General features: G+C 37.6%; 1 protein-coding gene across 2 annotated transcripts in view; it reads left to right on the forward strand.

Moving 5' to 3' along the window:
* PDK3 (pyruvate dehydrogenase kinase 3) overlaps window positions 1–12208 on the forward strand; it is an 82579-nt gene that overhangs the window by 25346 nt on the left and 45025 nt on the right. For both annotated transcript variants that reach the window (XM_067545055.1, XM_067545054.1), the window contains exon 2: window positions 9310–9451. In XM_067545055.1, coding sequence (XP_067401156.1) covers window positions 9342–9451 — 110 coding nt within the window. In that variant the 5' untranslated portion in view covers window positions 9310–9341. The remainder of the gene's footprint in view (window positions 1–9309; window positions 9452–12208) is intronic.

Here is a 12208-nt window from a genome sequence, read left to right on the forward strand (position 1 = left end):
AGAGTAGGCTTCAGTCAGTTCTACCATATAGGCCATTTCACACAGATGTCAGTGGAGTTTCACTTTTTACTCCAGAACTGAATTTGGCACAGATTGTTTATAGCTATTACATTATGTAGCTAGCTAGTATTAATCTCTCTTTGCTTTCAGTTGTGGTCCACACACCTAATGAAGTGTCTAATCTTATATAAAAATCCAGACTCTCTGTTATAGGATCTTTCAGTGCCTGTTGTCTCAGGCTGAGGCCTGTTAAACTGGTTGCAGTGGTTGTAGCCTTCCTTCTTGGTTGCATGGTTTTAAGAAAGACTGTTCATTTGGAGGTGGCCTTCTTTTTAGCAGATTTTCATCAGGTGGTTTCTTTCCAATAATTTCCTAATGGAAATGCATTGTCTTTTGTTGCTAAGTGTGATGAGGCGACTCCAGCACGTAGCCAAAACAAACAGCCCTGCTTATCTTGTGCACGTATGAAAACTAGAATTTTTTTCTCCTCCCCTCTCTCCCAAATCCCTCTTTCAAACCCCCTCTGTACAGTAAATGTGTTTATCAAGTTGCTCAAAAGGAATTTTCATTGGAACATTATAAGTCCCTGAAGGGGACATTCATTCACAGCACTGTGGTATCTCACAGCTCTACATTCTCTACAGGAGCTGCAGTAGCCATGCAAAGCATTTACTAAGTCCTCAATAGAAATCTCTGCAGAGTGTTTTATCTTCAGACTCTTAATTAAACATGCAAGGATCAGTAAAGACATGTTTAATACATTACATTTCCAATATACAATCTTGAAACCCTTTTTTCTAAAGCAGACTCTTGAAGATGGTAGTAGCTTGACTACATCTGGAATGGTATTTAAAATATTTATAAAACTGACACTGCTGGACACTTAAAGATAAACTAAAACACCTGCTGAAAGAATGTTCTCCTTCCCAAAAACATTCAGGGTTTTTTAATTGGCTCTTAAATTGTTTGTCTGGTATATGTAAAATCTGAACTTTATTAAGTGTTTGAGGATAACTCACTTGTATTCACTTGAATACCAACTAGATATGCTTCTACAAAATAGACAAAGATGAAAATGGTGAAAGCTAAAATTAATTTTAAAAAATAGCTGAAATGTCTAATTGAATAATATACTGGCTTTTGAGAGGCTCAGAAGACTTAGGACTTCTATACTCAGTTATAACCAGTAAAGTGAATAGATATAGACATGGGGATGGGAGGAGGGCTGGAGTCTGTACTGGGACTACCTGAAAAGTGTAGCCTCGGGTGGGAGCAAACATGGTTCTATAGCGCATATGTGGCCTTCAGATTTTGGGCAAGTGAATGGATCAAAATGTGCCCAGTGTAAGTTAAAGCAGCCATGGGGTTTCAGTGTTTTTAATGAATGAGCAATTTTAAAAGTAAAGTCTTGAACCAGATGTTACAATTCCATTGTGCTATAGACCAATAGATCTGTGACTAAAAACTTAGGAGCTTCTCAGTACCTAACTATTTGTCACCAAAAACACCTGCTGCTGAGATGAAAGAGCATTATCACCAGGGGGAACCAGAATCAGTCAGTCAGTATGAGAAAGGTGTTTGCTTCCTTAGCAGACCGAATTCCATTGAAGAGGAGATAAAGAATAGTGTATTTGTATTAACTCAATATATTGAAATACATTTGTTTGTCTGTGGAAAAAATCATGTTTCATTTTACTTGTGCTTGTTAAATTAGAAATATTTTAATAACTTAACTCAGCTTATTACTATAAATTCTGTAAAAAAAAATTCTAGCTCATTAAGTAAAATATTTAATATTTCAAAAAGAATATGTCCATCACTCAGAGAAAGTAAAATCTTATTAAGAGTTTGAAGGTAACTCATTTATTTTCACTTGAATACAAACTAGTTAAGCTTCTATAAAATAGTCATAGAGGAAAAAGGTGAAAGCTAAAAATAATTTAAAAGATATAGACAAGAATTAAAATAAACAGGAAGAGTTTAAATTTATAAATCTTAAAAATATTAAATAAAAAGGGCGGGGTTAAAATACCAAACAAGAAATGTGAGGCTAGGATTAATAGACATTGATGGCTAGGTATGGATTTAATACCAAAGAAAGAATTTGGTACAGATCATTGTATTACCTTTTTAATGTATTTTGCTAAAAAGCACTAACAAGCCATGTACCAACTGTCATCATTACTCCCTACTTGAATATTTGTGTACTCTTTCCCCTCTCTCAGTATTAGATTTGCCACTTGGTTGTGCACAAGCATAAGGCTGTGTGGATCCCATAGCTTTTGAGCCCTGCTAAATCTGAGGCTTTTTTCTGTTTGAGTCCCATTTCTGCAAACAGGTATTATGCTCTTTACTCATCTGAGATAGAGCTGGATGGGAAACAATTCTGTCCTGCAAAACTTTGAAATTTCAAAATTTTTTCCCATTCTGCATCGGGGAGGAGGGGGAGGGAGAGAGAGAGCAAGAGAGAGATCTACCCATTCTTTAGCCTGGTGGTCAGGACACTCACCTGTGAGCTGGGAGGCCCACGTTCAAATCCCTGCTCTGCCACCAGGCTGCAGAGTCATTCTCTCTCTTGCCCAATGAATGACCCCTTTCGCAGATAGCTAGTAACCTGGTAGTTTGAGTACTGATCTGGGATGAGGGAGAAGGCAGAGCAGGGATTTGAACCTGAGTCTCCCACATTCTAGGAGAGTGCCCTGACCCCCAGACTGTTGGCTCTTCTAGAGACTGTCTCACACCAGAATTTCCCTCCGGGACCTTAAAAACTGTTCCCACAAAAAGTTTGTGTCGATGAATTGGTAATGTCTGATGCAAAAACTGGTTTGAAAAATTGCCCACCAGCTCTAATCTTATAATTTCACTTATATTGTATAACTACTCAAGTGAATAAAGTTACTCACTAATATATTTTTAGGATGCAGCCCTTCCTTTAACCGTACTAGTAACTTTCAGATTCTGTTCTGTTTTTTCTCCAAAAACCATTTCCACTTCTCACACTTCAGCAAAATTCGATATCTTGTAATTTAGCATCTTCTAGGCAGGAATTCATGACTCCTCAGAGCTGTACATGCATTTTAATTTCATATAATTTAACAAGACATCACAAATATAGTTTTATGTTATATTACTTCAAGTATGAAAACAGCAGGCCATTGAGTAGTAATTTATAACAAGAGCTGTGTTTATGGTACTGTGTGGTTTACCTGCCATCATTACCTTTCTATACTATTGTAATTTGTTCCCCCTTGAAATTTGCCCATTCTTCATCTCTTTTTTTTACATTTTTAATTGTTTTGTAAAAGCCACATTTTGGGAAAATATAATGTATTATCACTGTTGGCCCCCAGGTTTAAAATGTTCCCTCCTGTCGAGGAAAAATAAAGTCACACTGCTACATTTTAGAGTTGGATCGGGTGCAGCTTTAATTGTGACACACACACAATCACATAACCATAGCTATGAGGAATACTATAGCCATAGGGAAAACCCAGGTGGCTATAGGGAAATCAAGCAGCATGTCTGGATGCTGGGCAAATGTACTTCACCTGGCTACCAGATACAAAAGACTTATATAGGGGTTGCTTAGGTTCATTTACATGTTGATCGTATAGTGGAATTTGATTAACAGTTTATACTTAACAGGAAAGACAATTATATGTACAATGGGATACGCCAGATGTTTTCACAGGAAAGACCAAAGAGTCACTTGATTATACAATGTGGTTATCAGGTACCTGGCTATCACCCAAAGATGGGTGGCTACACAATACATGTTAAAATGCTAATTTGTATGGAGTAACTTCCTATGGGGCCAGGAAGACAGGGGGGCACGTACTGATACTTATCAGAACAGGAGATGTCGGTTTACAGACATCAAAAGGGCTAGAGTTCACAAAAGGAGTTTGCATTTAAATGGTGGTCCTGAGACATCCTGTGGGATTTTAGCATCTTTATCTCAGTCTCAGTTTGGGGCATCCTGTCAGTGATTTAACCTGAGGGCTTCCATCACAGTTCAGGCTACCCAGTTTCAGGCCAGGCCCTCTATAATCAATTTCATGCCAGGCATTCTATAATCAATTCTATGATTAATTCTTTGATTCCACACTCCCAATGCCTGGTTTTTTTCTTCATTGAACATCCCTTTCCTCTGCTATTTATTCCTTTCATGTGAAGTCTTAAAAGCTTGGTGATATGTCTTTATTATATTTTATACCTCTATATTAAAATTAATGTTAATATTTTGTCACTTATTTTTAGTAGAAGTCATGGACAGGTCGCAGGCAATAAACAAAAATTAATGGAGGCCTGTGACCTGTCTGTGACTTTTACTCAAAATAATAGGGTGGTGATGGGGGCTGACTGAACCCTGATGGGGGGGGGAAGGATCAGAGCCCAGATCCCACTTTGGGGGGTGGGGTGGGGGGAGGGAGAGTCCAGCACCTTCCACTGTGGTGGCTGACAGCTCTGGGGCCCCTACTGCAGCCCTGGTGGCTCAGGGCTGGGAGCTCCAGCCCCACCGCCACCACCACCACTGAAGTGGAAAATGTCCCGGAGGTCTTTTGAAAGTCACGGAATCTGTGACATAATCTTATCCGTAATTATAACGTTATGCCTTGGAAGAGACTGCTTTATAAATGATTTATAAATTTAGGGTCAGATTCTAATCTCAACTTCACCAGTGTAATTTCAAAATTTACTCTGTTGGCACTAATAGAGTTAATTCATATTTATACTAGAATAACTGATATCAAAATCTAACCTGAAATGTGTGTATTGACTGAAATGTACTGGTAAAAATAAAACCATAAAAATACTTCATCCTTGTAGGAGACAGGACATATGATAAGTTTAAAAAAATAATTGATCAGTAAAGCAAAAGTTTGAAGAACACTACAATAAATTCAGAAATTTCATTTTCAGTGCTTGGTTTTAGTTTGAACGTGTTTAAAAAGGCTGTGAAATTTAATAAATGATGGCTTCTGGGGAGCATCTTGGGCAGACTTGATTGTACAAATTGATTTGTATATGTATTAATAAGTAATTACCTAAAATAATGATCCAGATCCTACCCTCTGCTTCATAGAGTCCAAGGTAACAAAATATGCTCTAAATTAGGGTTCAGATCCAAGATGAGAAAAGATTAATTCTCTCAGCTGTGTTCTTCCATTGCCCGAGACTTGATGGGATGTCCTTTTGCAGCTCTGGATGGGAAGAGGAGCTGCTAAGAAGCAATCCCTGGACATGGCATGCTGCTTGTATGTGTGTGTGTGGATTTCAATTTGGATAAACATCCCTAATTAGTGCTGGTCAGATGAGCAGTAATTCCTCTTTTTCTTTCCCTGCCTCCCCATTCCTTTTTGAGGGAGGCTTTTAGTGCATGGCAACCCAGCTGCTGAGGCTGTAGATGTGTGTCAAGGTAACTCTGCAGAGGTCCTGAGACTGCATGAAAATTATTCTGTCCCTTTATAGTGACCAGAAATCTATGGCTTGGGGGCCAAATCTGCCACTGCATTGACAAATAAGACCCCTCTCCTGAAGAAAATTAGAAGGAAACTCAGGTATGTTTCCAAATAGCTACACAGAGAAAACAATAACCAGGTGGTTACATGAGGGTCCAAAATATTAAGGCTTTTAATATAATAAATTACATAACATAGGACTGCTATCAGTGTATTTTATTGAAAGCAATAATACAGCTTCATAATTAGTTACTTTGGTGGCTGGTGGTTGCAGACTAATATAACATTTGCAGAATGTACTATAGTATGGGATTGAGCCCTAAATCAATAATTACAGATACCACTAGAATAACAGTCCACTGACTGACATGCCTTAAATGAGCACCAAAAAAGCATCAAATGCTTGTTTTAAAGCCTGATTGGGGGCTGTCCTGCCAATGTACATTATCTGTGAACAGATGTTGAATGCTATGCTGTTCAACTGATTATAATGGGACTGTCTTAAAGTGTGACCTTGATTGTGCCAGTTGCAATGTGCTTGAGGGCTTTGCAAATCTTGGTTATTATATGCATAGCAATGCTTTTAACCTCTCTTGCGCTGCCTGAACATAACTTAATCAGTACCTTGTAGCACTTGCTCATTTTGCAGGCAGTTGTGTTGGTCATAGTCACAAAAGACACTTTCATTTTCTCTTTTGCCTACAGTGAAATACTTATAGCCCATGACAAGTGTAAAACTTAGCCTGAGTATTGAAAATATTAACAGCCTTATAAAGTTGCTGTCTTTACAGCACTATTCCAACTGAACTTGCCAGAATTTTTTTCAATATTTCCGCTAATACTAAACACAATTGACTTTACAGGAGAGTAAAGGTTTAAGAATTTGACTGGATAAAGGCAGACTCAGGCTCATAATGTACAGTTTAAAGAGTACTTATAGTCTGAAAAGTGATTATAAAAATGGCATTGTGGGGTTCTATTCCCACAATTTGTTAGGTGATGTTACAATTTAAGATTTTTTTTCTAACTATCACTGCTGGAAACACCCTTTATATGTGAATTTGCAAAATTAGGGTTGGTAAAAAGGAATCCAGTTCTGCTTTCATGACTGCAACTGAAATTGAACTGCACTTGTGTAGTTGAGAGCAGAAGTGGGCCTCATGTTTTTGTTGATTGTGTGTATGTTTGTTTAGGTCTCTGAATGTTTAATTGAACACTGATTATGGGCAACCTTTTTATGTATAAAGGCACACAAAAATTTCCAGCTTGCATAAAATATGAAAAGTATAAAAGTAAAGCTAGCATATAAATAGATCAGGTTATTGGAGCCACTGGTTATCTTTAGAACTTTAGTGTGTGATGTTAACATCACAGTAAAAATGCGCCAGGCCATCTTTTGTCATTACTGTACTTACATCTTGTGCAACTTCATTGATTTCAATTGTATTTCAGAGTTGTAAATCAGTGGAACATGTCACACAATCCAGGAAAATTGTATTATATCATTCAGAAACAAAGATCTATTTTCTTAGTTCATATATCTATTATCTACTCTCCTTTCACCTCTTAAAAATAAAAATTGTCACAAGACAAATAGAACAGTACAAGCACTACTCATTAAAATGGCTTTCAAATACTTTGTTTTTATGTTGCTTAAAATATTTTAAAGCTGCTTAAAACAAACACTGTTTATGTTCCAATGTTGATTATTTTCTTATGTTTTAATGCTAGAAGAAATATAGGAGAGTGTATGCATGTAGATAAAGATATTAGCTGAGAATAAATATAGGCTTTTGTTTTAAGAAGCTCTTTTACATATTGATGAATTGTCAAGCTGTGGAACTAGCCTATGCAGCAGATGGCCTTGGATCTGTCAAGTTAGCAGTGTGACATTTGGGAAAGGAAACAGAATATAATGTGCAAAAGTATGTTCTAAATCTCAATTTTGATGATACAGTCTTCACAATCCCAAAAGTGGTATTAATACTCTTGAGGAAGTAGTAATAGTGTTGAGAAGAGTTAGTAGGCATTTTATCCAGCATAGTCAGGTTTATTTAGCACTGATTTTAAAAGCGAATCTAAGTAAGTAATAATCCTTGTATCAAAAATCATTCTACACTATACTACAATTATAGTAGGTTTTACTAGAACAGAAGTGCTAGCATTATAGAAATGAGCACTGTAGAAGTACAATTATTATGGAATTGCTTCTACAACAAAAGCACTAGAAAAAAGCCTTCTGGTATTGGAGAAAATTACTGTAAATTATTTTTCTTTTTCAGTAAGTTTTTTTTCTGTAGGAGAATTTAGATATAGAATATCTATATATGTATATGAAAGTGCAAGAGATTTTACTTACCCCACATTTTGAAAAATGTAAGCAATGTAATGAACCATGAATGAATGTATTTAACTATCTTGACTAATTTTTTGTCGTCTGCAAATTTTGCTACTTCATTGTTTACCCCTTTTTCCAGATAATTTATGAATATGTTGAATAGCACTGGTCACAGTACAAATCCCTAAGGGGCACCACTATTAACCTATATTTATTTAAGTATTTCCTGACCATTTATTTGTACCTTTGGTTTTCTGTCTTTTAATCAGTAGTCTATTTCATAATTATAATTTTTATTAAATCCCAGACCTTTGATATTTTAAGTTTCTCTTGTTTACTGGGCCAGGCAAATGACTTGGATGAAATCCCTGTTGTACAAATCGGCAGTACTGTAATGCATTGCACATATAACTGATAGAAGTTTGTAGCTCAGCATTACAGAAATACCTTGTAACCTGTCGCCATTGGTGGTACTCTTCGCTGCTGGTGTTGTCAGAGCAGTAATGTAGTATTGTTCTATCTCAGATGTTTCCAAGACTTCTGCTGTTCTGGAGGTGATCAAGAGCATAGGACGAAACTCTTATGGTGAACAGATAAAATGAGATGAGCACCTTAGAAATATTTAGTAGTATGCTCTCCTCCTGCCCCCGCCCCTCCATCCATTCCATATTCTCCAGCTTGGAAGGAAGAGAAGGGAAAATAAACATACTGCTCTGGAATCATGATTGACCTGAAACCCTGTGACCCAGGAAATCCAAAGCTGCTTGCTGTAGTTATTCTATGGTAATAAATGAGCATCTGCATTTTCTACAAGTTACTATAGTGCCAGATAATGCTTGGCAAGTTGCAGCTGCTTTTATTTCTCTTATTGGCATTTCCAAACCCAACCGTATCTAATCTTCGCAGGAGTCCATGAAGAAGAGCTTGCAAATGGAACGAGGAACAGGCTCCTGCTGCCTTTTTTACTTCCCAACCTTACCCTTGCACCAACAACATTATTGATCACCTTTTCTTTCTTGATGCCCCAGAAGGGGTGAAGAAAGTGATGGAATTCAGAAGTCCATGGTGTGTGGAGATTTGGGAGGCATAGGGCCCTGAGACATGATTTGGGAAATACTTAGGAGGAAGACTGAGGAATGAACTTGCAGGGCTGGAGTCAGTAACAGGTGTAAATCTGGCTGAGGTAGAGGTTTTGGGCAGGCGACAGAAACTGTGATGGGGTAGAGTCTGGAAGAATGAATTGGAGGCAGGACCTATTAAGACAGGTGTAACCTGAAGATACAAAATGGAGAAAAGAGGTCTTTATAAGTGATACTGACAGATGGACATGGGGAAGGAGCTAGAGAGGTAAATTTAAATGTGGTGTCTTGAAGGGATCAAAGGGGACCAGACTTAATGATACCTTAATTGGTCTTTGTTTTCTAAGATCAACATTCATTTTATTCTAGCGCTGCAAATTCTAAACCATAGTCTATTGCAATAGAATTCTGTATTCTTTCCCTCTAACAGGACGTGATAATGCATGTGAGAAAACATCATATATGTTCCTACGGAAAGAACTTCCCGTACGACTAGCTAACACCATGAGAGAAGTCAATTTGCTGCCTGATAACTTGCTCAACAGGCCTTCAGTTGGGCTAGTTCAGAGTTGGTAAGTATGCAGAGTGGATTAAGATATCAGTATATTTCCGCTATTGTAAATGTATTTAAAAGTTGTCCATGTGAAAATGAATCTTATTATCCACTTCTCTAATTTGAATAATTTATTTTTATAACATTCATTCCCATTCATTCAACTCTGATACCTGTACAAATGAGGCCTTATTTTATGCTGCCTGATGTAAACAAATACTCTAAAACAATTTTCGGAGAAAGAATGGGGACTCATAAATTGGTTTTTTGAGTAGGAACCTGGAAATTAAGTGCATGAGTGATTTCAGTGGAAGAGTTTAGAGTGCTAAATCAGTAGCTGCTACAGGGCCTGCTTCATTTTTGAAGAGAGAACTCAACAGCAACCTAATTTAATTGTAGCCATCATGGATTCTCTCATCAGAAAGAATAAGTCTCTGAACACTTAAAATGTTTCTTCTTTCTTCATGTACCACCTTATCAAAAAATTGAAAGCTGATTTAAACTTTTCTGCTCTCATAGCTTGTGTTTTTAAAGGTTTAAAATGGCAGCTTGGATTCAATTGGTCCCATGGAACTTCAAAATGCAGTAGTTTGTCCAGTTGGCCTGAGATACAGTGTTCATCGTTACATCTTATTTGTATGAGTGTTAATACCAAATTCTGGCATCTACTCAATACCATTTATCTCTACTTTACTTGTATAAAGACTATAAACTTTTTCCTTGGTTACATTTATTAGGCTCTGAACAAGTTCTGCTATACTCCATAAGGCCCAACTCTTCATGCTGTCTATGTTTGAGAAGAATTAATCCATAAAATGTATGTAAAAATACCTTTGCATACTTTGTGGAGTTTCTCGAGTGAATTTGACCACAATTTTTGTATATGTAAGTTGCAACTTACCTTGATGGAAATTTAGTAACTTTAGTCTTTTCAGGTGGTAAGGCAATAGGCTAAATATTTAATGTTTGGTTGTATCTCTTTTTAACTGTCAAACTTCAGACCTAAAAAATCTAAATTAGTGTTAGATTTTTGTGCAGTATCTGGTATTTTTAAGCAACATTTTTTCAAGTGAATGCATATGTCTGTTCCTCGGTAGGTGTGTGCATGTCTCATACATGGTACCAGAGGGGCGGCCATGCCTGTGCTTTGGCTTCCCTCATTGCCGTGGAGACATACCCTTAAATTTCTTAGACCTATGCACACTGACCACAAAGAGGACAAAATATCGTTCTCAGTTCCAGCTCCAGCTGAGGCAGTAGTTCTACCCCTCCAGACAGCCTGACCATGCTGTCAAAGCTCACAAAGAATGATCTGCCTCTTTGGTCACTTTATCCAGGCAGCCACAGGCCTCTAAACAGCCTGTTTTATACCTCAAGTCAGGAACAGCATACCTATAAGCTTGGATCTGTCTGGCTCTTTTCCTCCCTTTGGGAGCCAGTTATCCCATTTCCTAAGTGCATGGCAGATTATCACCTGTGACAAATGGGTGCTAAACACCATGATATTGGAATAGGCCTGCAATTTCTTTGTATCCCTCTTTCCTGCCCCCTCCCCACACCAGTGCCTTTTCAGGTACTCATCTCCCAGTACAGTACTGAGGCAAGAAGTGCAGTCTGTGCATTCTTTGGGAGCTATAGAGGAGTTACCTCCTCAACAGCGGATCAGGGGTTTTTCTCTCAGTATTTCCTAATACCCAGAGCCTGAGAGAGTCTTAGATCCATTCTAGACCTTTGGACCTAAACAGATATATAGAAAAATTAACGTTCCATATGTTTTTTCTTGCATCAGTTAGCCCCTCTCTAGATGTAGAATTGCGAGAGCCTATGCAGTTACTGCCACAGCAACGGAAGAGGTGGGGAAAGAGATCCTGCAGTGCCTCTTCTGATGAGATTGTTGGACACACCTCCATTGAAAACCGCTTGGGAGTCACCTGCAAAGTAATGGATGTATGCAGTCACTTGAAGAAAAAATTCACCTTCTCATGAGGGTTGTTGGTTCGAGATGTGTTGTATATGTCTATTACACAGCCCTTCCTCCTTCCCCAACACATCAGTCTATCACCTGGATTCCAGTATGAAGGAACTGAATGATGGGCAGTGTGGCTCCACCCTATATACCCTTGGCTTGGAGCATGAGGGAAGTCAGGGTGTGGGCATGGCTGCCCTTATGGATATCGCTAGGGAAAACTCCAGCACTGGTGCACAAGATGTGCAGTGTAATGGATGTATACAACATATCTCAAAGAATAACATTTATGAGACGGGGAGTAACTGTTTATCAGCATTATTCAAAGACATATTTTTGAACTTTTTACAGAAGAACTTTACTAGCTTACATTTAGCTAAATGGCGCACTTTATAAAATGCCAACTCCCCTTCCTAAACCAGTCTTTTCTCACTTCAGCAAAGATTTGTCAGCAGATGTTGCAATTATAAAATCTTATTATTTTTACAAAAGATATTAAATTGTATTTATTAGTATGTTGTTTTATCAAAGTTTTATCAAACAAGTAAAACTAAACTGCTTTTGACAAAATAAATGAGAAAAGTATGTCTTGTGATTCATTATTCATTTTTTTTGTTTAGTTGTTTACTTGCTAATCAGTAGTGCAATAATTAAAATATAAATTATTTATTTGTATTACCATAGTGCCCCACTGTCCTGGGTGTAGCCCAAACAAGAGACACTAACTCTGTACTAAATGGTTCACAATCTAAGTAAAGATGAGGCATAGGTCTGTGTTAAAACAATTGGAAGGGAAGGAAAAAGGAGGAT

This window comes from Emydura macquarii, unplaced genomic scaffold (assembly GCF_026122565.2).
Source record: "Emydura macquarii macquarii isolate MOO-44397 ecotype Brisbane River unplaced genomic scaffold, CSIRO-AGI_Emac_v2 contig_1043, whole genome shotgun sequence".
Classification (NCBI taxonomy): Eukaryota; Metazoa; Chordata; order Testudines; family Chelidae; genus Emydura; species Emydura macquarii.